General features: G+C 42.0%; 1 protein-coding gene across 3 annotated transcripts in view; it reads left to right on the top strand.

Annotated features, from left to right (window-relative positions):
• SHTN1 (shootin 1) overlaps positions 1-20,041 on the top strand; it is a 104,140-nt gene that overhangs the window by 58,151 nt on the left and 25,948 nt on the right. For all 3 annotated transcript variants that reach the window (XR_013233598.1, XM_077349880.1, XM_077349879.1), the window contains exons 12-16: positions 4,038-4,114; positions 11,269-11,375; positions 12,755-12,808; positions 15,378-15,498; positions 16,274-16,451. Coding sequence is in view for 2 of the 3 variants with exons in the window: in XM_077349880.1 (XP_077205995.1) it covers positions 4,038-4,114; positions 11,269-11,375; positions 12,755-12,808; positions 15,378-15,498; positions 16,274-16,451 (537 nt within the window). In the remaining variant the exon portion in view is untranslated. The remainder of the gene's footprint in view (positions 1-4,037; positions 4,115-11,268; positions 11,376-12,754; positions 12,809-15,377; positions 15,499-16,273; positions 16,452-20,041) is intronic.

Raw genomic sequence — 20,041 nt, 5'->3', positions numbered from 1 at the left:
TAACATTTAGTTGGGGACATTGGAAGTTATTGCTTTTATTAAATTAGCAGGCCATATTAATTAGACTTATATTGGCAGAACAGTACTCTGAAAAAGGAAAGCTGTAACATCATTATATATAGACCTCACATCATAGCATTTGTGATTGCTCTTTTTAAAATGCATGTCTAGTAAAGAATCAGTATTTTTCTTCTTAATTACCGTTTCCACAACAAAAGTGATAAACTGTGAGCCATCACACGCTAAAATGGAAGCCTAAGATTTTTTTACCAGAATTACAGTGTGATTTTACTACAGCCACTAAAATTTTAGCCACATACAAAATTACTTGTTTGTCTTCATTTTAGTAACCAAAAAGCTTCCTAAAGAGAGTCTTCCTTAAGCAAAGGGAAAATCAATTTAGTTCTCAAATCTGAAAATTCAGTATGTAATAACATTAAATCTTCTGAATAACACTGCTGATGGCAAGGTATTCAAATGCACAAGCATAATGCCCTTCTATACTTTGGAAGAAACAGGTAATTTGTCAGTTTGGAAGACTGATACGGTCAAATCAGCTGCCAGGCAGCTGATCCTGCTAGGGAGAGAAGCCTCTCCAGGTAACAGCTGTTCAGTGGAGGTTCAGGGAGACTTAACATAGGGCTCTCTGCAGCCTCAAAGGGGTCTACAAGAGGAGAAAAACCCCACTTTCGATGTCTCCCCAGCAGACCTTCTCTGAGGTTGTGGACAATGGACCTCAGAGGGTATAGCCTCAGAGGGTTCTGCAGGGGAGAAAATTCTCCAAAGCTTCAGACATGTCTGCTGTGGAGCCATTTAAAGCCCCTGCCAAACAGCTGAACTTCAAGATCAGCTGTTTAGAGTGTCCTTTCTCAATTGGTAGAATCATGCCCAAATCACTTCGGGTTTTTCTGATTTGGCTTGGTTAAATTGATGGGATGGGCAGTTTTGATAGGATAAGTCCAAAAAGTACTCAAATCCCTATTGATTCAAGTATTTTTGCCCTTATTTGAGCCGAATCGCCCATTCCTGCTCATGGCTGCTCATAGAGTTCAAATAAATCTTCCAAGACAGATTCACTTGAAATATATTTCCTAAGTATTTAAATTGCTCTACTTGCTCCATAAACTGATCTGCTACTGCTCTCTTATATTTTCTCATCTGTCATTTTTTACTAAAGAGAATCAGTATTCTGTGAAAATGATATTTGCATGGATGTTGGTGCAAGCCTTGTTTTAAAGTCCAGCCTTTTGGACAGTAGCTATTTGTGCCTCTCAGAGTCAGAACCAATTAAATTGTGTTTATCATTTGAGGGGTGTGGGGGTGTTCTTGGTAAGATGCCCTATGATAGGTCTTCGGGCTTTAAACCACTGGTGCCTGTGGCAGTGGCTCCTTTTCTTCTTTTCTTTTGTAAAGGGGATGTGTAATGGTGGTGTTGGTAGCTGCTGCTTTTTGCAGCTGATGCCAATTGCTTATTTACCCACCCACTATAAGGGAAGAGAGCAGGTGAGTAATGGACAGCAATTGCTCTCTGCCACCCACTTGCCTAGATCAGTGGTGATTCATTGTCATGAAGCAGCCATTTCCACCTGCTATATTTCCTCCTAAATGATGGACAGAAGTGAGTCACTGCCACCCACTGTGATGGAAGTTGGGTGCTTTAAAAGAAAGGAAAAATCAATTCTTATCACCACCTAGAGAAGTGTGAACACATGGTCATGAGTGTTGCTCCTGTTTCTCTGCAGCAGTAGATTAAGATCCAGTGGTGAACTCTTAGGGGTGCTGGATTTTGGGAAGATGCCTGAAGATGGCCATCCCAGTGCTGGGGCCTCCATTGCCTAGAATGTAGTTGTCTTGCTATGCAAACAGAATATTGTTAGTGATATGAGTAATATGAACCCAGTCCTTGCCTCAGCCTTTACTGTTTGGAGAACGTTTTGTTTGCTTGTTTAATTCTCAGTAATAGAGTTGCATTGTACTAAATACAACACAAAGTTTCTAGGAAAAATAATTAGGGACTGTGGTTTATGCTACTATGTATAGCTTGCGTAAACTGGGATTCCACTGTGGAATTTTGCATTGTTTAATTGTGTCATGTTAATACTTCTGCTTTGCTTCAGTTCTGTTTTTAAACTCTTGGTTGGTTCGAATCCTGATTCATAGTTTATGGAATGTCTCATTTGTTGTTTGTATTGACTCACTCTGTGTGACCTGCCTTATTTCTTTTTTATTTATTATATTTATATTTATATTCTGTCCTCCCCCTGTGGCTCAGGGCAGTTGAGTCCAAGTGAGAAAGATGGACCATAGATAACATAAATAAATGCTTTCTTTTGTGCAATTCCTACACTGAAGCATCCAGACTTGTCATTAAGCAAGAACAAGCTAGGGGACACTGAGGAAGTATGGGAAGATGGAAGCAATTTTGAAATCCTCCTTTCGAATTTCCAGGTCTTTGGGGCTTGTGAGATTGATTTCTCCCCTTTATTAGTGCGTAAAAGTAGCAAACCCACATGTTACCCACAAACAAGGCAAGGGTTTCTACTTAATAGGTCGTCCTAAGGTGTGCAATAAACGTGACTGTCAATTAAATTAAATAAAAAGGAAAAAAGCTTTAAAAAAATCCTGACAAGGACTGAATATGCTTCAGGAGGCATGGAATATTGAGAGCGGCAGAGAGGCCATTCCTGTTGCCAGCTGGACGAGAATTGGTGCTTGGGTATTTGTATAATTCATTCAGGCTACCCAAGTGCCACAGTTGATTAGTGTAAATACATATGGAGGTGTCCCAGTGAACTTGGTGAGCTAGTAACTTCTGTCAACCTATTGGCAAGGCTGGGAGAACATAATTGAAATGCAGGCAAATTATCACTGCCCTGCCACTTTCATACTATGTTTGTTTGTGGAAGAGGCGTTAAATCATTGGAAGCGATGTGCATATATAAACACATGAGACTGCATTGTGGCTGTTCCTCCATATCCATTATATGTGGCATGGATATTGTGCTATTGTCACTGCATCAGGGCTTGAATGAGCATTGCACAAAGGCTAAAGTATGGTTGGGGCGCACTTTGTGTGATTGTGCAGAAACAGCCTTTAATGCAGAGAACCAAAAATTGGTCAATTTCTATTTAATCAATGTGTAAGTTCATCCAGGCCAGCTTTTACACATTGGACGAGTTCTTGCCGTTCTAAAATATGCTTATCCTCTAACATTATAAGCAGTCAGGGTGGTTGCTTCAAGATCACTGAATTTATTTTTTCATTTGCCTCTTATTTTGCATTCTGAAAGGTGCTCATGGCATCTTAGTACAAATACATAATAATAACTTCTTTTTTCTTTTAGGCATTTTAAAAGCTTTTTAGCAAAGAAAGAAATGACAACAAACCTCTCATATTTGGTCAAATATTGACTTGGCAGTGCCTGTTTAAAATTAATATCATGCTTTGTAGATTTGTAGAAAGCATAGACACTGTGAGGGTTTTTTATTTTCCATTCTTGTTTTGTTTGTTTACCAGTAGCCCTGTTCTATCAAATATATACTGTAGAAACAGGGGGACGATATAGAGGCACCCTGCTGCGTAGCATTGTTCTCTGGAGAGTAATGCGTCATGTTAACATTTCGAACCCTTCAATTTTTTTATTGTGTGAGAAGGCTTTATTTTGTCACACATGTCACAGTGCTGCATTACCTTTTAATATTCAGATCTTGAGTGTTTTGCACTGTGCCTTGTCAACAGCAATAGAGAAACAAATAATGTGTTGGGCGGTTGTTGTTGTTGGTTTTTAAAAGGAGGTGTGCCTTTTCTGTCTCTGCCTGGAAATGTTTGAACACTCGGTTGTCAATAAGAGAATGAGGTGCTCATCTGCGAGATCTGGCTCCTTTTGCAACGAATGTCATAGGAACACTTCCGTAGCCTGGCTCCTCTCATATCAGTGGGCAACATGGCATCTAAGGGCCTGAAACAGAGTCTGAAAATGCAGTTGCAGCTCTCCACAGAAAAAGGTAGTGATTGCCTCTTCTGTTTTTTGTGACAGGTCCCTCATGTCAATGATTCGTAAGAAATCTCATTCAAACACGACCAAGAAAGAAAAGGCACCTCTGCAAGAATCAGGTACTCCAGTGAAATGACTCCTTTGCAAAGAGTATTATTTTTGAATAGGGTCTGTTCCTGTGTTTGGAAGCTGGGATGGGTTGGCTTAAGCAGAGTTGCCTGAAACTCAACCCATCCAAGACAGAGGCCCTGTGGCTGGATAGAAAAGGACCAGAAAAGGAGGCACGGTTGCCCTGCCTAGATGCTGCGCAGCTTACCTCTGCACGATCAGCTAGGAATCTGATGATGCATGATATTCAACGCCTCCTTGTCAATGGAGGCGCAGGTCACTAAGGTAGCTCAACTGGCATTTTAGAAGAAGAGTTGGTTCTTATATGTCGCCTTTCTCTACCCAAAGGAGGCTCAAAGCAGCTTACAGTCGCCTTCCCTTTCCTCTCCCCACAACAGACACCCTGTGAGGTGCGTAAGGCTGGGAGAGTCCTGATATCACTGCTCAGTCAGAACAGCTTTATCAGTGCCGTGGAGAGCCCAAGGTCACCCAGCTGGCTGCATGTGGGGGAGCACGGAATCGAACCCAGCTCGCCAAATGAGAAGTCCGTACTCTTAACCACTACACCAAACTGGCTCTTTTACCATCTTTTTACCCGTTACCATTTTACCACCAAGCTACTAGCAGCCTACCTGGCCCAGAACATCCAGCCATGGTGATCGATGTGACAGTCCCTTCTACATGATAATTCTGTACTGTGCTCTATGTGAGCCTTTCCTTGATACTGATCTGGAAACTGCAGCTGGTCCAGAATGTAGCCAGCCGAGTCCTCAGTCGAACATCATGGAGGGCTCACATATGGCCTGTTCTGAGGCAGCTGCACAGGCTCCCAGTTGAATCCTGGATCCATTTAAAAGTATTGGTCCTAACCTTCAAGGCCATATGTGTTCTGGGCCCAGTGTATCTGAGGGAATGCTGTAATGCCTGATGGCAAATCAGCCAGTATGTTCAATTTTAAAGGTTTTAATAGTACCTCATAGTTATCTATGTGATTTAAATAATGGAAGTTGCCCCGAGCCAGCTTGCTAGGAGGGGCGGGGTATAAATCCCAATATAAATAATAATTTTAAAAATAGTTTAAATTTTTAAAACTTCCATTTTTAGAGCCATCATATTAAGATCAGGTTAGAAGATCCTCTCCTCAACAGCAATTATTCTTATCTGTGACTGGTGGGTAGGAAGCTGAAAGGGAAATCAATAGTCACAGCTATCCGGGATTCCTGGAAACTTATTAGAATTACATACATATAATCCCAGAAAAAGTACACAAGCCATGTCTTTATGACATATGCCTATAAGTTCTTCAGGAATTCAAGTGTAAACTTGATATTCTGGCCAGCATATCTCACTTGTCACTGTGTGACATTGGCACAGGACTGAAAATTGCAAATGCTATATTGATTATTTGGACAGCTGATGGAGAATAGTTCTTGCCATGAAGAACAGAACAGAAGAAGAGTCTGTTTCTGTACCCCACTTATCACTTCTCAGAGGAGTTCTCAAAGCAGCTTACAATTGTCTTCCTCTCCTCTTCTCACAGCAGACACCCCGTGAGTTAGGTGGGGCTGAGAGAGCTCTAAACTATTCTGTGAAAACAGACAACAGAGAATTGTGACTAACCCAAGCTTACCCAGCTGGCTTCATGTGGAGGAGTGGGGAGTCGAACCCGGTTTCCCAGGTTAGATGCCGCTGCTCTTAACAAACTATATCATGCTGGCTTAGCATTTAGATGTAGTAAATCTCTAAATATCAGTACTAATGGGCAGCATCAGGGGAAGGCCTCAATGGCCTGTTTTTTTTAATGTCCAGCACACCTGTTTGGTTGCTGTGTGAAACAGTGCGGGACTAAATGGACAACTGGTCAGATCCAGCAGTGTGTTTCTTATATTCTGGGCATGAGTGCAGGAGGAGGCCACAAGTCAGTCCCTATTGCTGGCATTGCTGGCCAGATCAGAGTTGAATACTTCTTGCTGCTTTTCCTGGGCCATTTGGACTTTCCATCCCAGCCTGCATCTGCTGTCTGTAGATGTTTAAAAAGACAGGCGATCCAGTCATGGATCACCGGTGTTTCATTCATTATGCCCCTTAAGAAGAAGAAGAAGGGTTGGTTCTTATATGCCGCTTTTCTCTGCCCAAAGGAGTCTCAAAGCAGCTTACATTTGCCTTCCCTTTCCTCTCCCCACCACAGATGCCCTGTGAGGTGGGTGAGGCTGAGAGAGCCCTGATATTACTGCTTGGTCAGAACAGCATTATGTTTGGTTGGGGTTTTTCTGGTAGAATAATTGTGCAATGCCACCATCCTCTTGTTTCATGTTTATGAAATATAAATGGCATGAAACTGAGCAAAAATGGGTTGTCTAAAAGGACATTGCACCTCCAATCACTTGTTTTGCAAATGACTCATATACCTGAGTTTGATCCGGTCTCATGCGGAACATGCATATATGTACAGCTTCTGTGAAACCTAATTTCAAGTTTCACCTGCTTGGATAACTTTTCTGCATATCCTTTAAGGTCACCGATTTAATGTGCACCAATTTAACTGTATTTGAAAAGATAATGTTTAGCTAGGAGAATTGTGGTGCCATCCTGATAACTTCCTTTCTTGAGAGCAAGCCCAATTGAATAACCCTGAGTAAGATTTTATTGATTGACTAGTAGTAGAGCCCGCTGAAACCGAATTCAGCGGGCGCTAGGGGCCTGGGGAGCTTTTTTCTCCCCCCCCCCCGATCTTGAAAAAAGCTCCCCAGGCCCCGGGGAAGGTGCTAGACTGACCTTGTGGCGGCTCCGCGGGACGTCTTCGGGGCTTGTCCGGGCGAGGCGTCGGCAGGATGCGGGAGAAGGCTGCAGGGCCCCAACCCCGCGGCAAGGGTAGCCATCTTCTGCCGCCTCCCAGCGGTCGGAGCAGCCATCCAGTTTCCAAAGGTGAAGCCGGCAAGGGAGGCTTCTCTTGAAGAAGAGTAGCCGGCTCGCTGGGGCGGCGGCCATCTTCTGTCGCCTCCCGGCGGTCGGAGCAGCCATCCAGTTTGAGAAAGTGCAGCCGCCCAGGGAGGCTTCTCTTTAAAAAGAGAAGCCGGCTCGCTGGGGCGGCGGCCTGACGCGCCGAGAGGCACTTCGGCGCGTCAGGCCGCCACCCCAGCGAGCCGGCTTCTCTTTTTAAAGAGAAGCCTCCCTGGGAGGCTGCACTTTCTCAAACTGGATGGCTGCTCCGACCACCAGGAGGCGGCAGAAGATGGCCGCCGCCCCAGCGAGCCGGCTTCTCTTCTTAAAGCCTTCTCTTCTCCCTGGGGCGGCGGCCTGATGCGGCGAGAGGCGCTTTGTGCCTCTCGCCGCGTCAGGCCGCCGGGCAGGGAGCCCCCGGCAGCCGCGCTCCGCGTGACTGCCGGGGGCTCCCTTGGGTGGCAGCCTGATGCGGCGAAAGGCGCTTTGCGCCTCTCACCGCGTCAGGCCGGGAGCAACTGCGAGCCGCGCTGCGCGCGGCTCGCAGTTGCTTGGGCTGGGAATCAGAGGGACCAATCGGCAGGCGCAAAGCGCCTGCCATTTGGTCCCTCCAATTGTCTGTCATGAGGAAGGGTCCAATCCGGACCCTTCCTCATCCCGGACACATCCCGCCCCAGAACCCCTTACTCCTTTATTTAGTCCGTGGCACCCGCGGCGCCACGGGCGGTGTACAGATTGAATTTCTCTGCTGCACTTGCCTGTGGGCTCAGACCTTCTTGGCATTATTATTGTTACTGTTATTATTATTATTGTATTTATTGCCCACCTTTCTCAGGCTAGCTGGCTTGTGGCGGGTTACAGAATAAAACCCCACAGGAAAACACATCAATCCACCATTGCTAGAATACAAATGGTTCCCCCTTGCACTCTAGTCCCCAGCTTTTCTCCCTCTGTTCACCCTCCTAAAATCTGTGAGTACAGAGTAGGGTGATTTTGTTGTTGTTCTTTAATGCCACTGACTGTTCTTTAATGTTTAGTTTTTAACAGCTCTGACCTTCCATAACAGTCTCAGTAAAACTGCTTGTTGTTAAACGTTGTTAAAATTGCAACAGCTGTCTCTAACTCCTGTTATTGTATACAGCTTCTGGCTTGGCGTGGATGTTCATTAAGGGCTTAAAATCCATAGATTCTATTCTTCACAGACAAAATAGGAATTTATGTTTGAAACAGATTGTCTGTATTGCATACCTATTTAAAGCTTTAATTCCCCAGGCAAACACTTTTCTTTTGACCATCAATATTCTGAAAGAGATTGAGAGGGGGAGACAGGTTTTTCAGTCTGAATAACATGGCCCAGAATTTTCTGTGTCATATCATTAATTGCCATGCTATAATTAAATGGCTTTATTCCTCTTTCCTTGGACGTAAGCATATTCCTATTAATTTCTTTACCTTTATTTGAAAATGGGCTTTTTGATTTTACTTGTGTATAAAGAATTACTTCTTTTGGGGGGATGGGGGGGGATGAAAAATAACTCAAGTGGCTTCCTGTGTATCAGTACGATATTTCTGATGTGCTAGGCTCTCAATCATTCTTCATGTTTCTGCTCATAACGACGTCATTCAGGATGATGTTCTCATTTTAGTGCTGGACAATTAAACTTCAGAGGTGGCATTTATTCCACATGTAACTTGTACGCTCATTGTTAATAGCTAGGATTTGAATCCAGGTTTCCTAGGTTATAGGAACCAGGGCAGCACTCCCCTCATAGACTTACTTCATTTTTCCTCTTTCACAAATCAGTGTGATGTGCTTAATATTGTGACCATTTATATACCATGTACATGCAGTTGGGATCTTGTACTTTTTCGTAATTAAACTTGCAAAACTGCCACTCACTGGTTCTCAGGTGGATTTATCTCTCTGTTGCAACCATAGACCTACTCTGCAGTTCCATATTTTTTAAGCACCACGGCTGTGTGTGCCACAAATTGTTTAAAGACACCCATGAGGACCATGTTAAGCGATTGCTAGTGTGTTGCTCAACTGCAAATTGTACTTATTTCAGTGTTCTACCCAAATGTCCGCTGGAAGCATGGGTGGATCTTCCTACTGAAGTAGGCTTTCAGTTATGAAGGTTGTAGGAGCAGCAGGTTAAGCTGTTGGTTTCATTTCATTGCTTTGAAGGAGAATGTTAATATGTGGTGTAGAGTTTAAGAGCAGTAGCCTCTAATCTGGAGAACTCTGTTTGACTCCCCACTGCTCCACAGTCAGTCAACTGGGTGACCCTGGCCAGTCACGGTTCTCTTAGAGCTCTCTCAGTCCCCACTACCTCACAGAGGGTATCTGTTGTGAGGAGAGAAAGGGAAGGTGATTATAAGCCTCTTTGAGACCACTTCAGGTAGTGAAAAACAGGGTATAAAAAACAACTCTTCTTTCTTTTTTTCTTTGAAACCAGTTTTATCCTTTCCTTTGGAACTAGCAGTCTGTAGTAACTCCCTTTTTTGCAGCATTGTAACAAGGTGGGTCTGTTTACAGTCTTAAAGTTGCAAGTATTTTTATACGTGTTTAATACATTTTTTTCTCATCTTCATCTGTACAATAATAGATGTGAATGTAATAGGTAAGTCCAGATGGAGCTTGGCATTTGCTACTTTGGCACAAAAGTAAATGAAACATTTCATTAGCTCATTAGGGTAGTGCCAAATTAACAGGTCAAACTAGGGTTGCCAGGTGCATTGGCTCTGCTGGGGGGGTGATGGTGGGTGTTTCCCAGGAACTTTCTAACATCCTAATGTCACCCAGAAATGATGGAATGTTGGAGACATCAGAGGGCAATGCTCAGGCTTTGAGGCAAAACTGGCAGAATTTGCTTCTAACCATAGAGTTTTGCCCCCAAACCAGATTACCCCCCCCCCCACCCCGTTGACCCTGGTATGCCACCGTCACTTTCAGGTGATGTCAGCACATTGTGTTAAAAAGTGACATTATTCTTAGTTGGAGTGGATTTGAGACATTGAGGTACATCCAGAAACTAGTAAACTTGGCAACCCTAGGTCAAATTGAAATTATATTAGAGTGAATGAGAGATTCTAACATCCCACATGTATCATGTACAAAAAAGACGTGGGGAAACAATGCAGCTACACATGCCGAGTGCACTTGCTGGCTACAAAGATAAAAAGCCCCCAAGACTCATCTAAAGGGGGCCATTGCCGCTGTGGGGGAGGAATGCCGACAGGGACCTGGCTGGTGGGAGAGAACTCCCAGCCCTGAATTCTCTGGGCAATGTGTGTTTGGCATGGCAACAGGGGGCGTGGCTGAGCTAGGCGTCAGTTAAACGGATGGCCTGACATTGCTCGGTCTCTTTTCCCCATCAGGGCGCCCAAAGACACGTTGCTTGGTAGGAGGAGCTGTTTTTTCTGGCCCAACCGCCTCACGACGGCAGGGAAGCCCAGCAATTTTATTTTATTTTAGTTTTTTGAGGGAAAAGGGATGCTAGACACGCTGCGAGGACATTGTTTGTTTTTTTAAAAAAACAAACACTAAGCCTCTCACAGGCCATTTTGGGAAACAATGCAGCTACACATGCCGAGTGCACTTGCTGGCTACAAAGATAAAGCTTCATAGTACATCAAAGTACTTATTTAGTATTTAGCCTTCAATAATTTTACCTTGATGTAGCTAAACAGTAATGTAAACTACCAGGGACTTTTGCCCTTGTTTAAGAGGACCCATCTGTGGCCCCATTCTCTGGAAGTTATACTTGGTTTCATTTTTCCACCTTGCCTCCCATGTTCACAGCCAGCAGATAAGCACTTCAGTTGTACAGCACTTTACTTTGTAACGCTTCCTCCGCAGTGCAGGTTTTTTCTACTTATGACATCCTCAGTGATATTTGTCCCTGATGGATTGGAGGATGTCACCTTACAGCAAGAGTGGAGTGAAGCCGAATGAGTGTTTGATCCTTTTATATCTGAGATTTTGCAATCTAGCCTTCGTGTTCCTGTGACATATCTCAAAAATGAAAGCTCTGAGAAAAAGGGGTTAGTGCATCCAACATTAGAGGTTATGACATAAGTAAAATGTAGCATTCACCAATTCCATCCCATGTTCTTTGTATTCACTAGTTTTCTGGTGAAAGTCAAATTTAAAAAGTAGTATGTACTCTAAACAATAGGAAGCTTCAGTTTTTTAATTTGACTTGTATTTGTTTGGACACAGGAGAAGTAACAGACCTGAAGAGGCAAGCAGTGGAGGAAATGATGGATAGAATTAAAAAGGGGGTTCACCTTAGACCTGTTAATCAGGCCAGCCGTTCTAAGAGAAAGGTTTGTCATTAGCAGTTCCTGCAATTAAAATTTGTGTAGAGGAGGAGGGAGAAAGGGATTTTGTGGAAGAATTGTTGGACTGTGCATTTCTGGGACCTATCTGCCATATCCTTCTTAAGTAGAGAGGCCCTGAAGGTTCTCAGGAGTAATCGCTTGGTGGGCACAGAATCCTTTCTTTTTTAAAGCTATCAAGAACCATCATGGGAATCCAGGCAAAGATTCCCTCTAGGGGCCTCCTTGAACCACTCAGATCCAAGCAGGCAAATTGCAAGGCCTGCCCAGTTCCCAGGCCCCTGGAAATCTCCACCCTCACTCTCCAATGTGGTGAAGGGGAAACCAGGGAAAGCCTATACATAGGTCAGTGAGGGAAATGTCATCATACTAAAAGTGACCATGGCCATAATTTGATGGCCTGGTTAAGGCAACCTTTGTCCTCTGCCATTTCTAGCCATCTGGGCTTGCTGAAATAATCTTGCGCAAGTGTGGGAGAATTGCCTGCAATATCTCTTCAGATTGTCCCATTTGTAGCACCCATGAAGTAGCGTCAGCAGAAAGTAGCGTGTATGAATGAAAATCAGGCCACCTAGGGAGAAAAGAGTTACATTCCAGGAAGCAGCAAAGAAAAGAGGAAGGGGCCTGCTGTGCACTCTTGTCTCCCTGCCCTAATTGAAGTCTCTGGACAGATCATAAGGATTTCATACATTTACTTTACTTTCATACATTTACTTTACATACATTCTGCTGTCGTATATTACACCAAAATTCATGGTTGCACTCCTAACATTTCCACCCATTCAACCCTCTCCCCCAGTAGGTGAAGCCAGACTATATGGAGGGGACTAACTCCCTCCTTGCTCTTCCCTCCTTTCTTGCTCTACACATTTGTTTTTAGCACACACACTACACCTCCATAGCTTTGTACTGTTAAGATTCATTCCATTTGTATTCCTCCAATCCAGCCTGTCACTGAGTACTTTGAAACAAATTCATTTCCAAGATGTTGGCATGGTCTACAGAGGAATCAGAATGCAGTCCTGCTGATGAGTGCTGGGACAGGGGGGCAGTCAAATGGGCTGTGTCACTTTGAAATACACGTAAAAGATTGTATTTTTCAAAGCTCCCCGATAATGCTTATCGTGGGAAATGTGGGAAAAGTGGGAAATGAGCATGGTAGGCAAAAAATTAGAACCTTTTCCATAGTGGAAGCATTTAAAAAGTGCCCTTATTCTGCCCACATTGTAGACCAGAGCTTTGTAGTGGCATGCTGCTGCCTGCAATTTCCCATCAGAATGTGCTTCCCTGCTTCCCAAAACTTTGGTCAGTATCTGCAAAAAAACAACAGCAGGCAACCTAATTGAAAGTTTGTTTTATAATTACAGCCAGAAGTTCCCAAAGCCTCTGAGAGTGCAGTGAAAGAGCTAAAGGGGATTCTGGTAAGAAAAAGTTTATTTTTGCATATTTGGTGAAAAAGTTGCTTTATAGGAAAGTAGATTTAGGTAGTCATTCAGCATCACTGACTGAGATCTGGTGTGGTGTAGAGGGAGAGCGAGGTTCAAATCCCCAGTAATCCAGAACGTTTACAAGGTCACCTTAGGCCAGTCATGATCTCTTGACCCAGCCTACCTTACAGTGATGCTGGGAGGATGGTGTGGAAGAGAGACCAGTTTATGGCACCTTGAGTTCATTAAAGGCTTAAAGACATGCTTTTCTTATACCATCTCTGGTTTGGGAAATCCCAGGGTTTTGGGGGGGCATGCCTAAGGAGGGGGGGAGATTTAGAGGGAGAGAGGGAGCTCAGCAGGGATGTGATGCTGTAGAGTCTGCCCACGAAGGCTGACACTTCCTCTGTGGAACAGTCCGGAGATCTATTTTAATTCCTAGAGACCTGTTGGTTCCACCTGGAGGTTAGTACCCTACTGGACTTAGATTGAATAAGAATCAGAGCCAGTCCTAAATACCAACCATAATAAGAGCTAACTTGCTCTTGACAATCCTTCTGAGTATTAGAATTAAAAGAAGCACTTTATAAAACCAGCTCCTAATGCAGTTTCAAGACTAGTCATTAGCACAGTAAGACGGGAGAAATAGGATTGGGAGGCGTAAAACTGCGTGCTTATATGCATATGGTTACTGTGCTAATTATGCTTTTCTTGTAGGCTTCCATATAATTGTTGTAAACAAAGTGATATTAATTTGTTCCATTTCAAGCTTGATATAAAATAGCTTACTTTATTTGCTCTGCTAACAGATCTGTAGCATGAGTACAATGCCAAGGAGTTGCTTGTTAATAATATACACACTTGTTTAAATTCAGAATATTAACAAAATGCAGGATTTAACATAATTGAAGGAAACATCCAGAATTAAATGCTGTTTGGTTGGAGTCTCGAAAGATGTGCCAATTTTAAGAATTGCATGCTACATTTTCCGATGTGTGCCCACAGTGTTGATGTGTGCAATCCTAGGAAACACATTTTGCACTCACACTTTCTGTCCTTGTGCTTTGTCTGTGGCAACTAGGGTGGATTCTTCTGATAAGTGACAGGGCCTGAAGGATCTGCTGAACATTATGGAATTGCCATATCATGTGAAGGCCTTGAGAAGCCTGAGTTGGAATCAGAGAATAAGTTTGAACTGGGGCCATCTTGAGTTCTACAACCAGTGACTCTTGCAGGAACTGGGAAGGTCCCTTACACTGCTTGTCATTCTGACTCTATTACAACCTTACCAGAAGCTATGAGGCCAATGATGACCATTTTTTTCTTCCTAGTGATGCCATTCCTGCTGTTATGGTGGGAGGCCTCCTACTGGCAGAAGTAGGAGAAAAATATAAGAAACCAAAGTTATTGTCTTGTATGTACCAATGTCACTTCCAGGGCAAAGCCCAGCATTGACATGGAGTAGATTTAGGAGTTGCTGGAAACTGTATGATGTTACTACAGATTTTCTGGAATTCCTAGAACTACCTTATGTAGCTTCTGGGTTTCCCCCAGAAATGACAAAGTAGTGCACATGATATCTGCATCTCCAGATGCAAAAGCTCCCTTTGTCATATTTTGACTGTCAAATTCTTATACATCAAAAAGCTTCTTGGTCTCTAAGGGGCTGCTGGACTTTAATCATACTGTTCTACTACAGACAACTCAGCAACCCTCTGAAATTATCTTAATTTTGAAAAAAATATCACTAGTGAATCTGGTTTGAATTCCAAAATATACCTGAAATAAAATCTACTAAAGTTTGATGTTAAGAAAAAGTAGGTTAAACAGCATCTTTCCCACCAAAATAGATCATACAAATTTGGGTTGATATCAAAACTGTACAATAGGTTTAAGTTGAGGGTCAAATGACACATGAATGACATGAGTCATCAGATCTACAATGTGTAATTCAGGCACAGAAAACAAATGGAGGACAGGAATTATAAGACCTTTAGGAAAAGGGGAAGTTAGCTTTATCTTCCCCAATTGAAAATTCCCCTCATAGGCTGCTTTTACCTGGGGGGGAGGGGCAAGCCCATATGATGGCTACCTTTTTTCCCTACCAGGACTAAAAGGAACCTGGGAAATTATTTCCAACTGGGGGAATGTCATGAGAGTGAGTGTTATCCAGTGTTGTCACTAGATCACTATTGGGGTACTTTTTTGTAGCAAAATTATATCTGCAGAAATCCAGTCACTGATCTCTAGTCTCACTTCTGCATCCAGTGACCTTCATGGACTTCCTTCATTCAAACTCCATAGTCTAGCATGCTGGTTCTCCACTGTGGTGATTGCCAGGTTAATATAGCACATTTGTCCATATAATGTGTATCCAGAAAATGCTAGGAATAGCTGTATTTTCTGTGAATAATTCTTTAATACTGGAACTTCCTTATTTATCTCATCAATCTTCTGGAATATGAAATGCCTTATATGCAGTAGGGTAGATCTTGCATTCTGGATCATAACAGCTGTTATTTTTTGTTGCATTCTGACATTTTCTTAATATGTTTTGCTTTAGGAAACACTAAATACATCTGCAAGTTCAAGAAGCCTGAAATCGCTTGACACAGACAGCAGTGAAACAGAATTAGAAAGAATCTTGCGGCTTAGAAAAGTGACAACTGAGCAAGATAGCATCAGTAAGTTATAGTGATTATTTTAAGACCAATCAAATGACTTTTATTATATATGAAAATCTGCTTCAAAAGTCTAAAAGTCTTCTCTTTGAAATAACATTTCAGCCCTCATTAATTTTGATTGTTCTAACTACTAGATTAATAGCTTTTTATTTATTGCTCCTATAGCTATTCTGGATGCAAAATATGCAATTTTCATGCAGAGAATTTCTGCTAAGTTCAAGTAAGAACCACGAGCTAAATTTCACAATACTCTTATTAAAGCATGACAGAATATGAGAATGTACCTCCCACAAAATCCACATGGGGTGCCATCCCACTTTCATTACCACCTCAACATATATCTGTGCTTGGGTATAATGTTCAAAAAGGCTTAGGACCAAATTGTGTGTTGAACCCTTGGATAGAAACTATGGGTTAACCATGCAGGTAAATTAGGCAGTCTGGACCATGGGTCTTTTTTTTTTTTTAGTGTATGTAACTTTTCTGACATTATACCCACAAGTGGATGGCCACTAGAATCAGAAGCAGAACAGGTGAGCCAGCTTGGGTCATTCCTCATCATGCAAAGAGGAACAATCCGGGTAGGAGAATTGTCCTAACTGGCCTCTTGAAAGATGTGAAGGCAGGGATCTGAATGACATGTTCTTAAATTTAAAAAAATATTTTATATAGCAAAGTGATCACTCAAAGCTGCTTTGGAGTTAATGTGCATGACTTAGGATAATGCTACTCATCATATATAATTAATAGCAATACTCTACTCTTCTGGTTCAAGGCCCAACTGGAATCTTAGCTACTTGTGAATCTAAATCTATGCCAGTGTTGGGTTCTGTTGGAACACAGTCTGCATCAAACAAGGAAATTCTGGAGACAGAATTCAGACACAAATCTGCAGAGTCAGATGATGGATGTCATAAAATAGCTGAAGGCACTAGTACCAAAGATATAACTTGGTAAGTGTTTCTTGATATCTCCTCATACTAGGAGTGCTACAGTAGTTGAATTGCTTTATTTGTAACAGTCAAAAGACACTGAAGTCCTTGTTAGCTCCACCGCAGGTCTTAACTGTGACTGTAGTGATAGGAAACCACAACATTCATGCAAGTACTTACCATTACATAGTGACCATTTGGCATTTCTTGGAAGACAGATGACTTGCTGGTAAAAAAGCTGAAAAAGTTTGGCATGGTTGGCCTCTTCATAGATCTGCATGGTATGGAGCACTCTCCAGATCTGTTCACCTGAAAGGCCTGTAATACGTATTTCTCCATTATTCTCATGGGGTTTACTTTTATCCCATTATCATTTTATAACATATTTTCATTTGCTTGACAGATGTTTTTGTTGCATGAACACTAGGATTTATTTGCATAAGTTGTAAGGAGGCATGCTTTAGGAATTGTTACACTGCAAGAAAACCATGAAAATAAGAATTAGGACATGAATGTTTTTGGTGAGCCTCTAGGCCAGGGATTCCCAACCAGAGGCCCATGAACCCGTGGGGGGCCACAGGAGCTCCAGAGGCGGTCCATGACCTTTATCCTCCTGCCCTAATGGACTCGGCCACAAGCTAAGGAACTAGCCACTTCCATTGAGTTCTCTTGTGGTGTCTTCACCTGGTGGGAAGCGAAGCCTACACATCTACTCTTAACTTAAACCCCCTCCGGTCTCCCCCCCTTCGGTCCTCCTTGAGCCTGCCTGTTAACATGATTGGTGATATGTCACTTCCTGGGGATGTGGCAAGGAGATGTGGCCAGCTGACATCATTTCTTGAAAAAAAAATTCAGGGGTTCCTCCATGGTCAAAATGTTGAAAAAGGAGGCTCTAGGCACTTGTGCAGTAAGAAGTAGGAATGCTACTGGGGAAGCAGTAACAAGCAAAACTAAGGCTTTACCAGTTCCTCATTTGGATTTGAAATTTCCAGTGGCATTCCTACAGTTGCATAGCATTTTTGTAGAATTTCTGATAACTTTATGCTTTTAAGCTTTGGATAAACTTTTAAATTTTGATTTAGTTGTGTTCTCATTACAGAGTGTTTTTTCTTATTTTGTGCAGCTGCAATAAACTTTGTACCCCATTTTGTGTTTTTGGTTTTACCACCTGGAGGTTGGCAGCCCTTTGCTTTGTTTCTCTCCTTCTCCCATGCTTCTAGTTGACATATATTTTCTCCTCTTTCTCCTTATAGTATGGCACCACTTGGGTAGTTATAACAACCTAAAATGCCTACCAAACTTGATGTTTCTTAATTTGTGTTTCTTTTTTTACCTCCAGGTTTTTTTTAGTGATGTCGGTGGTTTCCTTGGATTTGTAGCTCAATAAAAGTGTATATGTGTGTATGTGTGTGTGACAGAGAGAGAGAGACAAAATTTGTTAGGTAACTGAGATATATGTGCTAGGAAGTGTGATCAACTCTAAAGGCTTAACTGGATATAATGTCAGGAGTTCCATGTACATATCTGTCTTTTTAAAATGCAAGCAGCTTCAGGAGGAATTCTGTATTTAAAAAGAGGGGAGTAACTCTTTCCTTGCAACTATGTTTGCAATTTCAAACATACACACATACACACACACAAACATTGTTTTTATTGAGTTGTTTTCATTTTTCCTACAAGGCAAATGTCAGCCACAGAGGAATTATTGAGAGCACAGAAATGACATCCGGGGGTGGAGTGGGGGTTCTTCATCTGATCCTTCTGCTGCTGCTAATTGCAGTTTTTTTTTTAAATGACAGACAGCCTATTCAGATTTCTCCCAAGGTCACATCTTGTCAAGCTCCACCTTTCCTCTGACAAGGGAGAAGATGCTCTGTCTGTGTATCCTTAGCCCTGAGAGGAAACAAGCAATGGGGGTAGGCAATTTTGATTGGGAAAATGGGCCCACAGGGAAAGGGTTAATTACCCCTCACCCTGCTTGCTCCTGTTAGATTTAAATGGCTACCCCCTCCGCACGTTTCCAGTGTGAATGGTTCTGTCATCACATCTAGTTTGGCCACTGTTCATTTAGCAACAAGTGGGCTGAAGTATTGATGTATCTGGACAGTGAATGTTGAAAATATGAGGGGAAATCCTTTGCTGTAAAGGATCATTTCTTCTAGATCTGTCCTGAATTTTCCACACTTCTGGGATGCTGTAAGCCCCCTGTTCTTACAATTATCAAAGATTTAAAATCAGAAGCATCCCTTATTAAACTAACAGATAAATAACACGTCCTGTTTAATTTGTCCATGTGGGAGAGATCAAAGCTGAGTTTAAAAGAAAAATGATAGCTGTTGCTCTTGGAATACTGGGATATTTTTGGAACAGCAACTTTAAAAGTACAAATAAAAGATTAAATGAAAATATATGTAATGAGTGTCAAAGCAATCATCAGGACAAATGTGCATCTACACCCCCCCTCCTCCTCTAACATGCTGCTGCAGGAAACAACTTTTAATGAGGAAAGAGAATTTTGAACGGGGTGGAGGTGTTGAGATGCAATCCTTTAAAATACTGGCCTGTTGGGCTGAATAAAGCCTCAGTACAGTGGACTGTACATTTTCTTTCACCATGCCTTTTAATCACCAGAGTTAATCCAGCTTAAGATGGATCCGGTTGAGGATCAGTTTGTTTTACAACAATTCTCAAAGCTTTTTAGAAACTACTCTAAACCTTTCGTTCAGTTCTCTTTCCAGGATGTCAGGCAGTTTATCACTTAAAGAAAAAGGGAAATAAGTGAGACAAATCAGATCAGCAAAATGTTATAATCATGGTTAATTAAACATCTGATTTCCTGTTCCATCAGGAAGAAAAAGGAACACCTATTCTCAGAGGTTTGTGTCTCATAGTTCAAAGGGGTAAATCTTAACAAATGAAGTGGAAATTCAATTCACATCTATTTTTTCAGGCTGTTTTATTTCCTTATGGGTGCTTTTATCATTTGTAGAAAAGGAATAGATTGATTTCCTCTCTTTCTCTCACCTTTATATTTTTATTTAATTCTGTTGCATGTTATTTTTAAAGAACAGATCCCTCTCTAATCGCACTTTGTTTGCTCCCTGGCACTTACTCATTCACACATCCTTGACAAAAGATTAGCTATACTTTTCTGTTTTCTAATTAAATTTCTTTTAATTACATCATTGTTGCAGCTTTGTCTTTTGATCCACTAGCAAGACAACAAAGGCAATTTAGTTCAGAGATGAGTTGTTTCCCATGAAATGTAGCATTGTTTCTGTGGATTTCCCCCCTTTTAATAGCTAATGTTAATCAGACAATTCTGCTACCCTTGCTACTTTTTTTCTCAGTCTACCTTTTATTCTACTAAACTAAGTGGAAATTTCATTTACAAGGAAGGAAATGGAATAATTGCAGGCCCAAGGTCTCCCAGAATGTGTGGCGAATTGACCGTGAAAAGGATCTTGTGTTGACAGTCACAGTTGTTACGGGCTATAAAAGCATATTTGAAGCTCCCTTTATTTTGCCGTTTGCTCATTCAGTGATGACCAAAAAAGCATTATATGATATTAAATTATCCGCTTATAAAATTAAAGCACATATTATCATCC

Source organism: Paroedura picta, chromosome 8 (assembly GCF_049243985.1).
Source record: "Paroedura picta isolate Pp20150507F chromosome 8, Ppicta_v3.0, whole genome shotgun sequence".
NCBI lineage: Eukaryota > Metazoa > Chordata > Lepidosauria > Squamata > Gekkonidae > Paroedura > Paroedura picta.
This window is presented reverse-complemented; position numbering and strand designations above follow the sequence as displayed.